The sequence below is a fragment of the Acinonyx jubatus genome, chromosome F2 (genome assembly GCF_027475565.1).
Source record: "Acinonyx jubatus isolate Ajub_Pintada_27869175 chromosome F2, VMU_Ajub_asm_v1.0, whole genome shotgun sequence".
In the NCBI taxonomy this organism is placed as follows: domain Eukaryota; kingdom Metazoa; phylum Chordata; class Mammalia; order Carnivora; family Felidae; genus Acinonyx; species Acinonyx jubatus.
In genome coordinates this window covers 36,914,951-36,936,133 of record NC_069394.1, presented here as the reverse complement: position 1 = coordinate 36,936,133, position 21,183 = coordinate 36,914,951, and the positions used below count along the sequence as shown (strand labels likewise).

Sequence of the window (21,183 nt, the reverse complement as noted above, 5' to 3'; positions counted from 1 at the left end):
GTAATCATAAACAGGAAAATAGTTAACCAGAATCTTGATAAGGCCACTATGGTCACTACAGTCCCCTTGTCCTTCCAACTTAGGAACTTTGGTTAAATATTTACCATCCCCAGCCACTCTCCTGGAGATACCAAGGTTAGCAAGAAAGCTAAGGCCCTGCCTTGAAGGAGTTTCCAGGTAATTCAGTAAACAATAATAACAGAGCACTACCATAGGTTCAGGTTTCTGTGGGAGGGCACATAGGCACTAAAACCAGCAAAGGCTTTTCCCACAGAAGATGCCACTCACTCTTTCACCTAACGCATGATTAGCCTGGTGAAGAGGGGTGGGCAGGAGAGGAAACGAAGAGAAGCATAGTATGACTAGATCACGGGGTGAGATTAGAGGAATGGAGGGAAGCAAGCTGGTGAAGCAGGCATAGGCCTCACTGTGAATCATCTTTTAAGTGACAGTAAGGAGTTTAGACTTTATTCTGAGGTTGCAAGGGCCATACAAACTCAAGGGAAGAGTTACTGAGTTGCTATTCATCCTAAAATATTTACTCACCATTGATTCTCTTCTGTCTTATATTCACTGTTTTCCAGAATGCTAAAGAAGGTCGGTACTTTGAACACTAAACCAATGCTACTAGATAAGGAAAACAACCAGTAAGGTGCACATGTCAGTGAGGCAAGGGTGTCTGCATTTATGTGACTTCCATTGATTATCTGCTAAAGCAACAGGTGTGCTGTGATATTAATATCAGTCAACACAGACCATTGCTAACTCCAGCGAGGAGGCTAAAGGCTCACATAGTAGTACTGCCAACATCAGATGAGCTGACATTCTTTTTTTTTTAATGTTTATTTATTCTTGAGAGAGAGAGAGGCAGAGCGTGAGCAGGGGAGGGGCAGAGAGAGACAAAAACACAGAATCTGAAGCAGGCTCCAGGCTCTGAGCTGTCAGCACAGAGCCTGACGCGGGGCTCGAACTTGTGAACCACGATATCATGACCTGAGCCAAAATCAGCCACTCAACCGACTGAGCCACCCAGGCACCCCTGATGAGCTGATGTTCTTGAGCGTGCACTGGTGCTCAACACTGCTTGCATGTGGCATGAAGTCATTAGGTTCTCCAAGACCAGAAAACTGAAGGAACGATGCTTTCCTCCTGTTCAGCCAAAAGCACCCATTTGCCCTTACCGAAAACTATCTTCCAGGTAATGAAAAAATAGAAGAAACTTTGGAAGCAGCCAGCACCTGAACAGTAACATCTTGTGGATTGTCTTATTGTTTGGGTGAAATCTGAAGGACATTTGGATCTTGTAGTTAGAAAAACTCCAAATATGCCTCCACATATGCTACACACTGACAACGATACAGGACTCTTGAATTTTCATTAGCAATGCATTCAACGTATCACAGAAAGGCACCAGACTACATATAAAGATCAATACACACCCTTGAGGAATACTACAGGCTTGTGAAAGCTGGTCAGTCACACAAAATCAATTTGCCTAATATTTACTTAATGAACAGGTCACTGACAACCCATCCCCTTTTGAATATCTCTGCATCTATCTGATCTAAAAATGAAATGAAATGAAAAGTTTAAAAGGGATAAAATCAAAATCGAAGAAAAGTCTTTTAGTCAAACTGCCAAAAAGTCCCTTCAAGGTGTTTACAAATAAGGTATAAAGTATACAGACAAAAAAGTATAAAGGCAAAAAAATACAGGGGTGCCTGGGTGGCTCAGTCGGTTATGCATCCGACTTTGGCTCAGGTCATGATCTCGTGATTCATGGGTTCGAGCCCTGCATCAGGCTCTGTGCTGACAGTTCAGTCTGGAGCCTGCTTCAAATTCTGTGTCTCCCTCTGCCCTTCCCCCGCTCATGCTCTCTCTCTCTCTCTCTCTCTCTCTCTCTCTCTCTCAAAAATAAACATGAAAAAAAATTTAATAAAGGCAAAAAGTACAGAACAATCTTGTTAGACATAACATGACACCTTAATGAATACTTACAAAAAAACACAAAAATGATTTACCTAAGGTAAAACTATTTAAACCTTAAAACTAAAAAAAACATACAGTAAAATCCATCCTTTTTAGTAAACAGTTCTGTAAGGTTTTGACAAATATTTAAGTCGTATAACCATGACTACAATGAAGATACAGAATAGTTCCAACTTCCTCCAAACTTCCTCATGTCACTTTGCATTCAGTGACACCCTCTAACCCTAGGCCCTGGCAACCACAGATTGGTTCTCCACAGTTTTGCCCTTTCCAAAGTGCCATACAACTGGGATACAGTTGTAGCTCTCTTCATTTAGCATAATCATTTGAGATTGACCCATGTTCTTATATGGATCACTAGTTCCTTCCTCTTCATTTCTCTTCAGCTGAGAAGTACTCCACTGTAGAGATGAACCACACTTTATCTACTCCCCACTTAAAAGAAATTTCGGTTTTTCTTATAGTTCTTGGTGATTATAAATAAGGGAACTACAGACTTCACATACAATTTTTGTGTGAACAGAAGAGACTGTTCATTTCTCTGGTAAAATGCAAGGGTAGGATAGATGGGTAGGATGGTATATGTTTAACTTAGAAAGAACTGCCAAACTGTTTTCCAAAATGGAATTCTCTCAACAATGTGAGAGTTCCAGTTGCTCTGCATCCTGAATGGCACTTGGTATTGTCAATGTGCATTGCATATTTTACTCATTTTAATAGGCGTGTAGACACAGTTCGTTGAGATTTGTGTGTGTGTGTGTGTGTGTGTGTGTGTGCATGCACACTGCCTTTTCTTTATAACAGCTTTGAGACAGAATTCACATTCCATACAATTCACCCATTTAAAATGTATAATCCAATGGTTTTTAGTATATTCACAAACCATCACCACAATCAAATTTAGAACATTTTCATCACCTTCCAGAAAACCTCATACCCATTAGCAATCACTCTCCATTTCACATCAATTTCCCCACACCCATCTCCCCATGTTGTCTGCATTTCTCTTATGATGAATATTGAACATCTTTTCATATGCATTTTGGCCATCTGTACATCTTCTTTGGAGAAATGTCTACTCAGATCCTATGTCCATTTTTTAAAACTAAAGTATGATTAACATGCTGTGTTATATTAGTTTCAGGTATACACTATACTAAGTCAACAATTCTATACGTTATTCATTGTTCATCGCAGTAAGTGTACTCTTAATCCTATTTCACCCATCCCTTGCCCCTGCCCCTCTGGCAACCAACAGTTTGTTCTCTATAGTTAAGAGTCTGGGTTTTTTTTTTGTCTTTTTTTGTGGTTGTCTGTTTTGTTTCTTAAATTCCACATATGAGTGAAGCTATATGGTAGCTGTCTTTCTCTTATCTCACGTAGCATTATACCCTCTAGGTCCATCCGTATTGTTGTAAATGGCAGGATCTCAAAGATTTCATTCTTTTTTTATGGCTGAGTAATATTCAGCCACATAGGTCACATCTTCTTTATCCATTTACCTATTGATGGGCAGTTGGGCTGCTTCCCTATCTTGGTTACTGTGATAATGCTACAATAAACATAAGGGTTCATATATCTCTTCAAATTAGTGTTTTCATCTTCTTTGGGCAAATATGTAGTAGTGGATTTCCTGGATTATATGGTAATTCTATTTTTAATTTTTCAAGGAACCTCCATAATGTTTTCACAGCGGCTGCCCCAATCTGCATTCCCACCAACAGTGCAGTTCCTTTTTCTCCACATCCTTGCCAACCCTTGCTATTTCTTGTCTTTTTTATTTTAGCCATTCTGACTGGTGTAAGGTGATATCTCATTGTAGTTTTAATTTGCATTTCCGTGATGATTAGTGACATAGAGCATATTTTCATATGTCTGTTGGCCATTTGCATGTCTTCTTTGGAAAAATGTATGTTCAAGTCCCCTGCCTATTTTTTATTTTAGGTTTCTCAAGCTTTTATTTAAATTCCAGTTAGTTAACATACAGTGTAATGTTAGTTTTGGGGGTAGAATTTAGTGATTCAACACTTACATACAAAACCCAGTGCTTATCACAACAAGCACACTCCTTAATCCCTATCACCTATTTCACCAATCTCCCCTAACACCCCCTCTGGTAACCATAAGCGTGTTCTCTATAATTAAAATCTGTTTCTTGGTTTCCTTTTTTTCTTTCCCTGCTATGTTCATTTGTTTCTTAAATTCCATATATGAGTGAAATCATATGGTATTGTCTTTCTCTGACTTATATCACTTAGCATAATACTCTCTAGCACCATCCACATCATTGCAAATGGCAAGATTTCATTCTTTTTTATTGCTGAGCAATATTCCATTGTACATATATACCACATCTGTATCCATTCATCAGCTGATGGATATTTGGGCTGTTTACATAATTTGGCTATTATTGATAATGCTGCGATAAACATCAGGGTGTGTGTATACCTTTGAATCAGTACTTTTGTGCCCTTTGGGTAAATACCTAGTAGTGCAATTACTGAAGCATAGGGTAGTTCTATTTTTAGCTTTCTGAGGAAACTCCATACTGTTTTTCAGAATCCTCTGCCCACTAAAAAAATTTTTTAAGGTTTATTTATTTTTGAGAGAGAGACAGAGAGAGTGAGTGAGTGGGGGAGGGAGACAGAGAATCTGAAGCAGGCTCCAGGCTTCAAGCTGTCAGCAGAGAGCCCAGAGCCCAGAGCTATGAGATCATGACCGGAGCTAAAGTTGGATGCTTAACCGACTGAGCCACCTAGACACCTCTTCTGCCCATCTTTTAATCAGATTGTTTATTTGGTGTTGAGCTGTATAAGTTCTTTACACATTTTGGACATTGACCTCTTACTGGATGTACTATTTGCAGGTATCTTCTCCCATTCAGTAGGTTGTCTTTTTGTTTTGTGGATGGTTTCCCTCACTGTGCAAAAGCTTTTTATTTTGGTGTAATCCCAATAGTTGAATTTTGCTTTTGTTTTCCTTGCTTTAGGTGACATACCTAGAAAAATGTTTCCATGGTTAATGTCAAAGAAATTACTGCCTATGCTTTCGTCTAGGAGTTTTATGGTTTCAGGGTTGATATTTACCTCTTTAATCCATGTGAAGTTTATTTTTGTGTATGGTATAAGAAAGTGTTCTAGTTTCGTTATTTTGCATGTTGCTGTTCAGCTTTCCCAGCCCAATTTGTTGAAGAGACTGTCTTTTCCCTATTGTACATCTTTGCCTCCTTTGTTGTAGATTAACTGACCACACAAAGGTTGGTTTATTTCTGGGCTCTCTATTCAATTCCATTGATCTATATGTCTATTTTTCTGCCAGTACCATACTGTTTTGTTACTACAGCTTGGAAGTAGATCTTGAAATCTGGAATTGTGATACCTCCAGCTTTGTTCCTTCTCAAGATTGCTTAGGCTATTCAGGGTCTTTGGTGGTTTCACACAAATTTTTGTATTATCTGTTCTAGTTCTGTGAAAAAATGTAGTTAGTATTCTCACAGGGATTGCATTAAATCTGTAGACTGTTTTGGGTAATACAGACATTTAAAAAAAATTTAATGTTTATTTATTTTTGAGAGAGAGAGAGAGAGAGAGAAAAACAGAGTTCTAGCAGGGGAGTGGCAGAGAGAGAGGGAGACACAGAATCTGAAACAGGCTCCAGGTTCTGAGCTGTCAGCACAGTGCCTGACATGGGGCTCGAACTTGGGAAAGGCAAGATCATGACCTGAGCCGAAGTCAGACATTTAACAGACTGAGTCATCCAGGTTCCCCAGTAATATGGACATTTTGACAATATTAGTTCTTCCATACCATGGGCATGGAACATCTTTCCATTTGTATCTTCCTCAATTTCTTTCATCAATGTTTTATAGTTTTCAGAGTATAGGTCCTGCACCTCTTTGCTTAGGTATATTCTTAGGTATTTTATTATTTTGGTACAATTATAAATGGGATTGTTAATTTCTCTTTCTGCTACTTTATTATTAGTGTATAGAAATGCAACAGGTTTTTTGGAACACATATGTAGGATTTATTTTATATAAAAATTGAATCATATTATATACTTTCATTTACAACTTTTTTCACTGAACAGTACAACATGTGCATCTATCTCATGAGGACAACAGACAGCTCAAACACATTCTTTGAAATAGTCATATAATAGTCCATAATTCTTCCACTGATAAATATATAGTATGTTTATAATACTTAAGTCAATGCTGCACTGTAGCTCCTGTAATACACATTTACTTCTATGGGATAAATCCTTACGCAGCTTTTCCAGCATAAGTCATAGTACTTTTAATTTTAATTGATTTTGCCAGATTAACTCCCAAAGACTGTAGCAATTAATATTCTATAAACTAGATGTTATTATTTTTTAAAAGCGTAGGCTGGAAGGCCTGGGTGGTTCAGTCAGTTAAGTGTCTGACTCTTGATTTCAGCTCAGATCATGATCTCACCATTTGTGAGCACAGAGCCTGCTTGAGATTCTCTCTCTCCCCACTCTCTGCCCCTTCCTTGTACATGCACACACGCTCTCTCTCTCTCCCTCAAAATAAATAAACTTAAAAAAAAAAGTGTAGGCCAATTTAACGTCTTAAAAAATGGTATGATTGTACTTACAATTTGCATATTTCTGACAATCTGTGTGATGAAACACCTTTTATTTGCTCATTTTCCATTTTAATTCCTCTCGTAAATAGTTTGTTGAATTACTTCAGTTATTCTATTGGATTACTTGTCTTTTTCTTGAATAAGATTGCTAATTAAGAAATTAAATAAAATACATTTCCTCGTACTTGCAAAGTTTTTTTCTAAATCATTGGTTTTTAACTTTACGTCATTTTCTAACATGTGACACATTTTGATTTTGGTATCCAGGTTTGTTTTTTGATTATTTTAAAGATTCTGGAGTCTTTGACTTCTTGAGAAGATGGCTCACATGCTTAGTTTACATAAAAATTTTCCTGGATTGGGGCGCCTGAGTGTCTCAGTCAGTTAAGCCTCTGACTTCAGCTCAGGTATGATCTCACAGTTTGTAGATTCAAGCCCCACATCGGGCTCTGTGCTGACAGCTCGGAGCCTGGAGCATGCTTCAGATTCCGTGTCTCCCTCTCTCTGCCCCTCACCTGCTTGTGCTCTTTCTCTCTCTAAAATAAATAAACATTAAAAAATTTTAAAAAAATTTCATTTTATTGTAATATTTCAGTTTAAAAACGATTTAAGCCATTTATTCATTTGCAAATAAGGACAATTCAGATTACTCTTGCAAATTGATAGTAGTTATTTATATTTATTGTGCTGAAGTTCTGTCTAGGAAATCTAAAATAATATTTTTTAATATAATTTATTGGCAAATTGGCCAACATACAATGTGTAAAGTATGCTCTTGGTTTTTGGGGTAGATTCCCGTGGTTCATTGCTTACATACAACACCCAGTGCTCATCCCAACAAGTGCCCTCCTTAATGCCCATCACCCATTTTCCCCTCTCCCCCATACCCCCATCAACCCTCAGTTTGTTCTCTATATTTAAGAGTCTCTTGTGGTTTGCCTCTCTGTTTGTAACTACTTTTTCCCCTTCTCTTCCCCCATGGTCTTCTGTTAAGTTTCTCAAGATCCACATGTGAGTGAAAACATATATCTGTCTTTCTCTGGCTGACTTATTTTACTTAGCAAAATACCTTCCAGTTCCATCCATATTGCTGTAAATAGCATGATTTCATTCTTTCTCATTGCCGAGTAGTATTCCATTGTATATATAAACCACATCTTCTTTATCCATTTATTAGTCGATGGACATTTAGGCTCTTTCCATAATTTGGCTATTGTTGAAAGCACTGCTATAAACAGTGGGGTACATGTGCCCCTATGAATCAGCACTCCTGTATCCTTTGGATAAATTCCTAGTAGTGCTATTGCTGGATCATAGGATAGTTCTATTTTTAATTTTTTGAGGAACCTCCACACTGTTTTCCAGAGTGGCTGCACATGTTTGCATTCCCACCAAAAACACATCGTCACCAGCATCTTTGTTTCCTGAGTTGTTAATTTTAGCCACTCTGACTGGTGTGAGGTGGTATCTCAGTGTGGTTTTGATTTGTATTTCTCTGATGATGAGTGACATTGAGCATCACTTTCATGTGTCTGTTGGCCATCTGGATGTCTTCTTTGGAAAAGTGTCTATTCATGTCTTCTGCCCATTTCTTCATTGGATTACTTGGTTTTTGGGGTGTTGAATTTGGTAAGTTCTTTATAGATTTTGGATACTAACCCTTTATCCGATATGTCATTTGAAAATATCTTTTCCCATTCTGTCGGTTGCCCTTTAGTTTTGTTGATTGTTTCCTTTGCAGTGCAGAAGCTTTTTACCTTGATGAGGTCCCAATAGTTCATTTTTGCTTTTAATTCCCTTGCCTTTGGAGATGTGTCAAGCAAGAAATTGCTGAAGCTGAGGTCAAAGAGGTTGTTGCCTGCTTTCTCCTGTAGGCTTTCCTGTCTCACATTTAGGTCTTTCATCAATTTTGAGTTTATTTTTGTGTATGGTGTAAGAAAGTGGTCTAGTTTCATTCTTCTGCATGTTGCTGTCCAGTTCTCCCAGCACCATTTGCTAAAGAGACTGTCTTTTTTCCATTGGATACTCTTTCCTGCTTTGTCAAAGATTGGTTGGCCATACATTTGTCGGTCCAATTCTGGGTTCTCTATTCTATTCCATTGGTCTGTGTCTGCTTTTGTGCCAATACCATACTGTCTTGATGATTACAGTTTGAGGTAGAGGCTAAAGTCTGGGATTGTGATGCATTCTGTTTGGTTTTCTTTTTCAATATTACTTTGGCTATTCGGGATCTTTTGTGGTTCCATACAAACTTCAGGATTGTTTGTTCTACCTTTGAGAAGAATGCCAGTGCAATTTTGATTGGGACTGCATTGAATCTGCAGATTGCTTTGGGTAGTATTGACATTTTAACAATATTTACTCTTCCAATCCACAAGCATGGAATGTTTTTCCATTTCTTTGTGTCTTCTTCAATTTCCTTCATAAGTTTTCTATAGTTGAGCATACAGATTTTTAATATCTTTGGTTAGGTTTATCACTAGGTATTTTATGGTTCTTGGTGCAATTGTTAGAGGGATCAATTTCTTGATTTCTCTTTTTGTTGCTTCATTATTGGCGTATAGAAATGCAATCAATTTCTGTACATTGATTTTGTCCCCTGCAACTTTGCTGAATTCATGTATCAGTTGCAGCAGCCTTTTGGTGGAGTACTCAGGTTTTCTATGTAGAGTATCAATCAGGTCATCTGCAAAAAGTGAAAGTTTGACTTCTTCTTTGCCAATTTGGATGCTTTTTATTTCATTCTGTTGTCTGATTGCTGGTGTTAGGACTTCCAATACTATGTTAAACAACAGTGGGAAGAGTGGACATCTCTGTCATGTTCCTGATCTCAGGGGGAAAAGCTCTCAGTTTTTGCACACTGAGGATGATATTAGCTTTGGACTTTTCATATATGGCTTTTATGATGTTTAGGTATGTTCCTTCTATCCCAATTTTCTTGAGGGTTTGAAGAAAGGATGCTGTATTTTGTCAAATGCTTTTTCTGCATCTATTGATAGGATCATATGGTTCTTATCCTTTCTTTTACTGATGTGATGGATCACACTGATTGATTTGCAAATGTTGAACCAGCCCTGCAACCCAGGAATGAATCCCAATTGATCATGGTGAAAAATTCTTTTTATATGCTGTTGAATTCGATTTGCTACTATCTTGTTGAGAATTTTTACATCCATGTTCATCAGGATATTGGCCTGTAATTCTCCATTTTTGTGGTGTCTCTGTCTGGTTTGGGAATCAAGGTAATTCTGGCTTCATAGAATGAGTCTGGAAGTTTCCCTTCTGTTTCCATGTTTTGGAACAGCTGGAGAAGGATAGGTATTAAACATGCTTTAAATGTCTAGTAGAATTCCCCTGGGAAGCCATCTGGCCCGGGACTCTTATATGTTGGGAGATTTTTGATAACTGATTCAATTTCTTCAGTAGTTATGGGTCTGTTCAAACTTTCTATTTCTTTCTGTTTGAGTTTTGGTAGTGTGTGGGTGTCTAGGAATTTGTCCATTTCTTCCAGGTTGTCCAGTTTGTTGGACATAGTTTTCATAGTATACTCTCATAACTTCTTGTACCTCTGAGGGATTGGTTGTGATAAATCCATTTGCATTTTTGATTTTATCTCTTTGGGTCTTCTCTCTGTTCTTTTCGAGAAGCCTGGCTAAGGGTTTATCAATTTTGTTTATTTTTTCAAAAACCAACTCCTAGTTTCATTGATCTGTTCTACTGTTTTTTGGGTTTTTTTAGATTCTACATTGTTTATTTCTGCTCTGATCTTTATTAATTCTCTTCTCCTACTGGCCTTGGGGTTTCTTTGTTGTTCTGCTGCTGGTTCCTTTAGGTGTGCTGTTGGATTTTGTATTTGGGGTTTTTCTTATTTTGAGCTCAGCCTGGATTGCAATGTATTTTCCTCTGAGAACGGCCTTTGCTACATCCCAAAGGGTTTGGACTACAGTGTTTCCATTTTCATTTGTTTCCATACATTTTTTTAATTTCTTCTTTAATTGCCTGGCTGACCCATTCATTCTTTAGTAGGATGTTCTTTAATCTCCATGCATTTGGAGGTTTTCCAAACTTTTTCCTGTGGTTGATTTCAAGTTTCATAGCATTGTGATCTGAAAATGTGCATGGTATGGTTTTAATTCTTTTATATTTATTGAGGGCTGTTTTGTGACCCAGTATGTGATCTATCTTGGAGAATGTCCCATGTGCACTTGAGAAGAATGTTGTATTCTGCTGCCTTAGGGTGAAAAGTTCTGAATGTATCTCTCAAATCCATCTGGTCCAGTGTATCATTCAGGGCCCTTGTTTCTGTATTGATTTTCTGTCTGGATGACCTATACATTGTTGTAAGTAGAGTATTAAAGTCTCCTGCAATTACCACATTCTTACCAATAAGATTGCCTATGTTTGTGATTGTTTTATATATTTGGGTGCTTTTAAATTCGGTGCGTAAACATTTATAATTGTTAGCTTTTCTTGATGGATAGACCCTATAATTATGATATAATGCCCTTCTTCATCTCTTGTTACAACCTTTAGTTTAATCTAGTTTGTCTGATGTAAGTATGGCTACTCCAGCTTTCTTTTGACTTCTAGTAACATGATAGATGGTTCTCCATCCCCTCACTTTCAATCTGAAGGTGTCCCCGGGTCTAAAATGGGTCTCTTGCAGACAGCAAATAGATGGGTCTTGTTTTTTTATCCATTCTGATACCCTCTGTCTTTTGGTTGGAGCATTTAGTCCATTTACATTCAGTGTTATTATTGAAAGATATAGATTTAGTCATTGTGTTATCTGTAGGCTTCATGTTTGCAGTGATGTCTCTGGTCCTTTGTGGTCCTTTGCAACATTCCACTCACAGAATCCCCCTTAGGATCCCTTGTAGGGCTGGTTTAGCGGTGATGAATTCCTTCAGTTTTTGTTTGTCTGGGAAAACCCTTATCTCTCCTTCTATTCTGAATGGCAGGCTTGCTGGATTAAGGATTCTTGGCTGCATATTTTTCCTATTCAGCACATTGAAAATTTCCTGCCACTCCTTTCTGGCCTGCCAAGCTTCAGTAGATAGGTTTGCTACTACCCTTATGTGTCTACTCTTGTAGGTTAAGATCCATTTGTCCCTAGCTGCTTTCAGAATTCTCTCTTTATCTTTGTATTTTGCCAGTTTTACTATATGTCATGCAGAAGATCAATTCAAGTTACATCTGAAGGGACTTCTCTGTGCCTCCTGGATTTCAATGTCTGTTTCCTTTCCCAGATTGGGGAAGTTCTCAGCTATGATTTGTTCAAGTACAACTTCCACCCCTTTCTCTCTCTTCTTCTTCTTCCGGAACTCCTATGATACAGATATTATTCCATTTCATTTAATCACTTAGGTCTCTAATTCTCCCCTCATGGTCCAGAATTTTATCTTTTTTCTCGGCTTCATCTTTTTCCATAATTTTATCTTTTTTCACTTATTCTCCCCTCTGCCTCTTCAGTCCAGCTGTCACTGCCTCTAGTTTATTTTACACCTCATTTACAACATTTTTTTAATTCATCATGACTATTTTTTAGTTCCTTGATCTCTGTAACAATAGATTCTCTGCTGTCTTCTATGCTTTTTTCAAGCCCAGCGATTAATCTTATGACTATTATTCTAAATTCTTGTTCAGTTACACAGTTTATATCTGTTTTGATCAATTTTTTAGCTGTCATTTCTTCCTGGAATTTCTTTTTAGGAGAATTCTTCCATTTCGTCATTTTGGCTAGTTTTTTGTCCCTCACATGTTTTAAAAGCTTGTTATGTGTCCTGCACCTGTGAGCACTATTATATTAAAGAGGAGTCATACTCTGTCTAGGGCCTGGCCCTTCAGGAGGTGTTTTTTGAGTGTGTTACTTGCTCTCTGTTGTTGTGACTCTGGTTGTTTTATCTCCCTACTCGTAGTGATGTTTTGGACCCTCCACCAAGTGTGCTTTGATTTGTTCACTGAAGTAGCCCTGAATACCTGCATAACAGTCCTTGCTGATAACTTGGGAGCCACCTGACTAAATGCTTTCTTGACATCTTCTGAAGTTAAATATCCATAATAGTGCCTGTCAAAAGCTGTAAAGATGTGTCTTATTTGATTGCAAAATTTTTTGTGCAACAAAAATTTTTTCTTTTTTCTTACAACACTTTTTTTTCTTTTTTCTTACAACACTTGAAAACTCCTCAAGTAATAGGCATTGTCACACTTTCTCACAGCTTTCCTTCAACCACTCCAGCCTGGCCTCTGCCATCACCTGGTACCAAAACTGCTCTTGCAGGTCGCCAACTCCAATGGACCAGAAGTCTAAAATAATTTTGAATTGCAAGGAAGATATATTCTTTTTCTTTTCTTATGATCTAGTGGAAATGGTTACAGTGTTTACTATTGATTTTGGGTAGCCTTTAATAGTTTAAGTAATTTATTTTTTAATGAGTTTTTATTAGGAATGAGTTTGCATGAAATGCAACAGATTTATGTATATTAATTTTGTACCCTGTAACTTTACTGAATTCATTTATCAGTTCTAGTAGTTTTTTGGTGAATTCTTTAAGATTTTCTATATATAGTATCATGTCATCTGTAGATAGTGAAATATGTTACTTCTTCCTTACCAATCCAAATGCCCTTTATTTCTTTGTCTTGTCTGATTGCTGTGGCTAGGACTTCTAGTACGATGTTGAATAAAAGTGGTGAGAGTGGACATCCTTGTCCTGTTCCTGATTTTAGAGGAAAAGCTCTCACTTGTTCCCCATGGAGGATGATGTTAGCTGTGGGTTTTTCACATATGGCTTTTCTTATGCTTAGGTATGTTCCCTCTAAACCTAGATTGTTGAGACTTTTTATCATGAATGAATATTGTAATAATTGATATGGTGCTTTATAGATCAGAATAGATTTCCTTGTTTAAACTTCAAAACAATGTTATGACATAGCTTTTTTTAGTATTTATAAAAGTATTTTAAATGCTATTAGTATTACTATTAATGCATTTAATTTGATGAAAGTAAACAAAGATGAAATATATTGGAATTCAGTAAAAGAAGCATTGAACAAGTGTCAGGCTGGAGAAGAGCTATGTTTTAAGGGTTGAACATATTTTAGTCTAGTTCCATCAGACACTTCAAATCATAGAAAATGTTAAACATTCATTTTATTTTCAGCTGAACCATACAACAAACCTAAGTAGTAAGTGGTGATGGTATCATCTGACAGGTGATGAAAATAAGGCTCATCAAAATGATTTGTTCAAGAACACAGAACCAGTAAGTTAAAGAACCAATGTTAGAACCCCGGTTTTTGGGTTTTTGTGTGTGTGTTTTGTTTTGTTTTTACCTCATGTTAAGGAGACAAAATCCAGAAACTGAGAGTAGAATTTAATGCCAGGGAGGTCAGAGTCACATAGCCTAACTTGAGGGTCAGAAATCATAATTCCCAACTGCTTGTTAGGATAGAACCCAAAGGAGATAAATTTACTGTGTACTCGCATTCTCTAGAGTGCATCTAGACTATAAGGGATATACATATTTCTCCTTCCCCCAAATTAGCCTTATATCCTAAGTATTGAAAGCAAGTTATGTGAATCTTCTCATATTAAAAATCAAATATCAACAAAACTGCTAGATTAAATTGGCCATTTGATATGAAAAAGATGATACAACAACTAACAAATTCTATGTATAAGTACAATAAAATTTAATAAATATAGTTACATTTCAGAAAGGCAAGCCCAAGGAACCTCATGTTAATTTTACCTAACGCTTTAGTTACCTAGTATATTTATCAAGTATACTTTCTTACCATAATATTGTAGTTGACATTAATGGTCTCATTTTCATAGGGGGCATTCATTTGAACAGGTTTAATATCATTCTTTCCTTTCCTTACAACATCATAGATGGGATTTCGAGGTTGCTGGTTTTGTAGAATTTTTTTCAGTTGCTTTTCCAGAAGTTGTGGAGCATTGTTAACTACTTCAAAAACTCCATAATCCGCATTAAATCTAATTGCCTCTGAAAAGGTCTGTAAGACAGATTTGGGGAAATAAGGTCTTAATTTGTATAACAGAAACTCACTGTCTCAAAGAAGACTTGACACTTACATATATGCATATATACATACATAAAGTTTTGTGTACTTAATCATTACCTCTTCTCTTTTAGGAGCTAAGAAATCCCTTGACTACAGATAAGGGAACCCACTGAATCCTTCCTTTCCAATGTACTTACGCCATGAAATAAGGATGTACTGTGGCAGAAATTCCCTTTGCAGTATCTCTGTGTTTCTTTGGAACTGGAAAGAAATACACACCTGGTCTCTATGAAGCAATGCTATTCTCTTAGGAGCGGGTGGGTTACTAGGGAAGAATGAGTAAAGGAAGAAGAAAAAACACTTGCGTTATCTCTTTCATCCCCAGGAGCCATGAAAGCTAAAGTACAATGCCTTGCCCAAAAGGATAAAATTAAGTACAATGTGTTCTTCATTTAAAACTATTTCAACACCATTCCTCTCACTGTGGAAAAAAAGAGAGAAAGAGAAAGAGAGACTAACATTTCTGAGCTTTTCACAGTAATTACTAAATATTGCCAAGTTTTATTTAAAGTCAGTCAGTTAATATACAACAATATTCAAACAGTGAGTTTGAATGCCAATTTGCATTAAGTAGCTCTGTAACTTTGAGTAAATAATTAAACATGTTTGGCATCTCCATCTCCATAACAAATAAATAGTGGATTGGCTCTTTTCCCATTTTGCCCTCCAAATCTGGAATCAAGTTTCCTTTTTCAGAATATTAACTTATTTTAGGATACCTTTAGTGAACTATTTACTCATGTATATTAATTTATAAATGTCTATCCAGGTGGTAGAAGACATCTAGGCCTTCCCCTTGGATTAGTAAATGTCCTAGGGAGAACATCAATTCTTCCAAATTTTACTAAGAGATTGCTAGATATACCATAGTTAAAATTTAATAAATGGTAGGATGTCATAATATTGGAGTTAGAAATATATACATACATATGTAAAAATATCCATATATATGTACGTATATATACATATTTTTTTAATTATTTTTTTACATTTATTCATTTTTGAGAGACAGAGCATATCAGGGAGGGGCAGAGACAGAGGGAGACACAGAATGTGAATCAGGCTCCAGGCTCCGAGCTGCCAGCACAGAGCCTGATGTGGGGCTCAAACCCACAAACCATGAAATCATGACGAGTCAAAGTCAGACACTTTCCTGACTGAGCCACCCAGGCACCCCAATACATACATATTTTTTTTAGTGTCAGATAACGTCACATCTCTAAAGTCTGATCATCTCCCCTTCTAAGGAATTTAAAGTTCATGGACAATAGAATTCAATACGAAAGTCAGTCTACTGGCCAAAAGGCCTCAGGGCTAAGATTTCCCCTCAAAAATTACATGTATAGGGCAATGGACAAGTAATGACAAGTGCCAGTAAATTGTGTACAAGGTTTCTTCAATAAATATATTTAACTGCATGTGTCTTTCAAACATGAGATTCAAACAGGCATCACTTACCTGAATGTCAAATACGATCTCTGAATTATACTATCACTAGACTAAACAGATAAATGAGTCTGCTGATATCAAAGACAAGATTCATTTGGTAGGAGAAAGCAACTGAATTAAGCTTGGTAGAGAATGGACATAAGATATTAGCTGGGGTTGGGGAAACAGTACAGTATACTGCAAAAGACCATCTGGAAAAGATTTCTTCTAGTTCTGAGTATCCATGGAACAAGAGAGCAAGTTCGGCCTTTATTTGTTTTCCTTTCTTTTTTCTGCCTCCTACCCTCACACCTGGTGGACAGAGGGACACAAAGCTGTGATAATCCAAAGCCAAGAATGCCAGTTAGTTAGTTCTATGAACAAATAAGACATTTCCTGCTACTCAAGTTAGAAAAATAATGACCCAGTAAAAAAAAATTTAGAGGGACTATGACATTCTGAGACCCTCACTAGCCAATGTTACTCAGTAGAAAGGAGTTAAGTTACAGTTGATATAAATAACGGAAGAGACAAGAACTACCGTTAACTGGCCATCTACCACGTGCAAGCATGTGACAGACACTTCAAATGCACTATCTTTCCACATTCCTGAGATCATTCTTTATTGAAAGTGGACACTCAAGATAGTTATGTGATGGACTATGGATTCAGAGCAATGAAGTGCTAAATCGGGGCTATCGAAAAAGTCTATCTGGTCCCAAAGACAGCACATTTCCCCTTCTTTACGATTTTATTGCCTCACATACTGATAAAACTAGCATGTACTAACCACCTTCTCTAGGCCAGGCCCTGTGCTAAGCAATAACCCTATAAACATAGTGGATCAGGGATTCAAACCAAGGTGTTTTATCAGTAAAGACACACAAGCATGAAGCAGCATGGTACATGTGGGTAATTTTCAGCAGTTCCATGCAGTTAGAATATAACTAGAATAGCTCATAGTTGAAATTGTTTAAGGAACAGAGGAAAGACTTGAGGTAGATGAGGTAGATAGGACCAAATCATGGAAGGCTTTGCATGCCATTTTAAGAAGCATAAGCTTATCTTGATCCTTGAAATAGGATGGGATGGGAAAATCCTAAATTGGGAAGTAACTATGATTTGTGTTTTAGGAAGATTCTCCTGGTAGCAGTCTGGAGTTTTGTTTGCTGGCTCTTGAGTTGGTGAGGTAGAATGCTCACATCCCACAAGCAGAGCCATCCCCAGGCTCTCGGGAGACTGGCAGTTATCTCGGAGCTACCGTCATCAGAGCCAGGGTCAGGGTGGCAATAACTCGCTTGCATGGGTTACTGTCCCCAGCACACACAGGGGCTAGGGCAGGGTGGAAGGCAGGTAGTCAGCAATTACTTTCATTTTCAACTCACAAAGCAAAACTACGGCTGAAACAAGTGATCTCTTCATGGATTTCCAGCACATCCCCTAGTGAGTGCACTGCAGAACTCTGGGTTCATGACTACAGACTGCTTTAAACACTGAGCTGACACATAATTTCAGTAGGCGTCAGTAGATGCTGTGGATTAGCTCGCTGAGGATCTGTTCCAACCCCCTGAAATGCAGAATCTGGACAACTAAAAACTGTATCACCCAGACTCCCGTGTGGTTCAAGTTACACGTGTGACTCAGTTCTGCTACTCATATGCACGAAATACTTGAATTCTGAAGCAAGTGGAGTAGGGAAGAGGCAGAGTCTATCCACCCTGAGGAAGGAAAGCTGAACGACATAAGTACATGAAAGTGAGGAGAGAAACTGGACAAAAAGAAGTACTTTACAAAAAAAAAAAAAAAAAAGACAAGACAACAGAAGCTAAGCTGTAATTGTGTCCATGATTAAATGACATGAAATTTAGCTACATAAGATGTTAAAATATTTAGAATTTTTAAATTTAAGAATTTATCTCAGTGGGGGAGGCACCTGGGTGGCTCAGTCAGTTGAGTGTCTGACTTCGACTCAGGTCATGATCTCACAGTTCATAAGTTTGAGCCCTACATCGGGCTCTCTGCTGTCAGCACAGAGCTGGCTTCAGATGCCTTGTCCCCCTCTCTCTGCTCCTCCCTACTCCCTCAAATCAATCAATCAATCAATAAAAATTTTTTAAAAAGAATTTATCTCAGTGGAATTAAAATGTGATAGAGTCTATGCCAAGGGGATATAAGTGCTTTCTTATTTTAAAAGCCATGATTTCCAATGGATCTCTGAAGATCCTTAATAGCACTGTGGTTCTAAGATTATAAAAGGGGCAAATAACTGATTCAAAGCTTCCCCCAGTTCACTTATTTCAACAACGACCAAACTTTTGAATGCCCAAGGGCCAATTATTATCCCGAGCAAAGAGGATACAAACTGAATAAAACACTTGCCTTTGCAGGAACAATACATGGTCATTCATTTTTTTTTTATGAAGAAGAGTCAACAAAATGCTGAAATAATTTAAATTAGTGTAACATGCAAATGCTAAAGGGGAAATCTGTCCACAGAGAGACCATGGTAGTTAATACTAGAGTTTCTTTTTTTTTTTTATCTAGTTATTGTACTTTAAAAGGGATTTGGCTAACCTAGAAATCTATCCAGAAAAGGATAAGCAGAATGATTAAATGAAAGAAATGTTGGGTAAAATCACTTTGCTTTTCTAGGATTTATCATAAAAGGGGTTTTAATTAAACAATCCCAAGGTGCCTTGCTTCTTTGATACTCCATTGATCCACAATTGTCTCTCACAAAAAAGAAAGTCTGTATCTTCTTCTTTCTAATAAGATCATCCAATTCCACTGTTCCTTTGTTATTTTACTCATTTATTCAATAAGTTTCATTGAACACTTATTAAATAAGCTATCATGATAGATTTTGTATTGCCACATTGAGTGAGCCAGTCCAGAGTACTCTCCACAAAGCCCCAAATAAAAGGGAGACACAGATATGGCTTCAGAGTATGCTGATCCAACAAAGAACAAAGGATGTAAATACAAAGAGACAGTAAAGACTCATCCTACAAGACAATGAGCCCTACAGTTGGCATACAAGGTGAAGTCATATTTAGTCAAAATTATCCCTTGAAATCCTTGAGAACACCCATAAGGTATAAAGTCGTCCTACTTCTCAAGAAGCTGATCACAGTGTTTCCTCTGGAATTGAAATGGGTTACTGATTCTTCAGTTAGGAGCCAGATGAAATGGTGGGCTTGTGTTTAAAACTCATGTTATACAGAGATATGCATGTTTAACACTAGAATCCCTCTCAGCATGATCAGTTCACTACTCTAGGAAAGGCGAGCAGGAAGAGACCATTGAGGGAACAGCAGATTCTCATCTTCTGGCTCCTACCCTTATCAAGATGCTCATGGATGCGTATGTGTGTGTTTATGGATTAGTAAAACAGACAAAACCATCCTCACTCTTTAAATCACCCTCACTCTCTCTGCAGAGCACGAGTAATTCATTTTGAGTAATAACACATGTATATTGATGAACTGAAAGCAGCTGGACATTGCTGAAGCTTACTAGTCAAGAGGGAATTAACAGGATACAAGCCTGGAGAGAAAGGCAGAGGATGGTTCATCAAAGACTTTCTATTATGTGCATAACTCCCAACTCACTCTCTAGAGTGTGTGGTTCTCAGAGTGTGGTGCCTGGACCAGCAACATCAGAATCACCTTGGAACCTGCTAGAAATGCAATTATCAGGCCCCTCCCTATAATGAGAAACTCAGAGAGTGAGGCCTGGTATTCCGTGTTAACAAGCCCTCAGGTGATTCCGATGCATGTTCAGATTTACGCTGCTTTAGGGTGATGGGGAGCCAGTAAAGAGTTTTCAGCTGGGAAGAGACAGAATCCAGATCAAGACAAACTTTAACACCCACCTTCTGTCCGCTACTTCATGTAGACTTTCCCGTGTATTCACATAAGTGGAGGGGATGACCACCTAGGTTCTGTACGCAGAAGAAAGAACCCTGCTTTTTATTATGCAAAGTCCTGTTGTCTGCTTTAAAATACATATATATATAAATCTTGGGCACCTGGGCGGCTCAGTCGGTTGCGTGTCCAACATTGCTCAGGTCATGATCTCAGGGTTTGTGAGTTCAAGCCCCACATTGGGGCTGCTCGCTGCTGACAGCTCAGAGACCACTTCAAATCCTCTGTCCACCCCCTCTCTCTACCCCTGCCCCCCTTGCATGCACTCTCTCTCTCTCTCAAAAATAAACAAACATTTTTAAGAAATCTCTCTCACACATCAAGTCCTTTGTTTTCACTATTTCTCAGCCTATCCACAAAACTCCCACAGTTGGTTTAGTATGTGACAGTAAAAGACATGTGAGGTGGGGGAGAGAGAAACGAACGAGGTAGGAAGTCTCTCTCCAGAAAAAGCTGAGTAGGCTGATTTAGAGAACTCTCAACTTTTAATCATATGACAGGAAAAATCTTCAGTTTGAGCCTCAAACCCAATCCTCCGCAAGCTGCTGCAGACTGCTCTTTCCCTTGCTTAATTTTCTTATTTCAAGGGTATCGTTTTCCAAATGTTCTAAAACGAACTGACCTGAAGGCGGTGAAAGCTAACTTTGTAGTACCAGTCATCCATGTGCGAAAAATATTTCCACAGAAAAAGCAAGTGCACAAAAATATTTTTACCACAATAAATTGCTGGCTCCACATTTCTTTGAGAAGAGGAGGGGGGGAAAAGCCTGTGAATAATTAGTGATGTGCTTAAACTGCCAGCGGAGCACCACTGAAACTTACTGGGTGCCAAATTATTTAGCTGAACAGTATTTAAATTAAAAACTAATGACTAGGTTAATTTAATACATGTTCATCTCTGCTCCAACTCTGTCTCTCCTAATTGAGTTCCAAAGCTGTATTTTAAACATGCATCCTAGTCAGCGAATGAAAAACATGTGACTACTTGACTATAACAAGTCAGTTACCAATGACTTCTTTTAATCTAAGTTTTACTGTCATTTTAGATGTTTCACCATAAACTATTTGCTGGACATATTCACCAATGGGACGGAAGGAATCATGTGCCACATAAAATACATAGAAATATCCTTAGT

At 37.8% G+C, this 21,183-nt stretch overlaps 1 protein-coding gene across 12 annotated transcripts in view; it reads right to left on the bottom strand.

Annotated features, from left to right (window-relative positions):
• Positions 1–21,183, bottom strand: part of RGS22 (regulator of G protein signaling 22) — a 142,086-nt gene that overhangs the window by 95,487 nt on the left and 25,416 nt on the right. For 11 of the 12 annotated variants that reach the window (XM_053208421.1, XM_027064133.2, XM_027064132.2 and 8 more), the window contains one exon: positions 14,403–14,624. In XM_053208421.1, the coding sequence (XP_053064396.1) occupies positions 14,403–14,624 (222 nt within the window). Of the gene's footprint in view, positions 1–14,402; positions 14,625–16,151; positions 16,576–21,183 lie in introns of those variants that run through there. The other variant, XM_027064140.2, reaches the window with a different exon arrangement.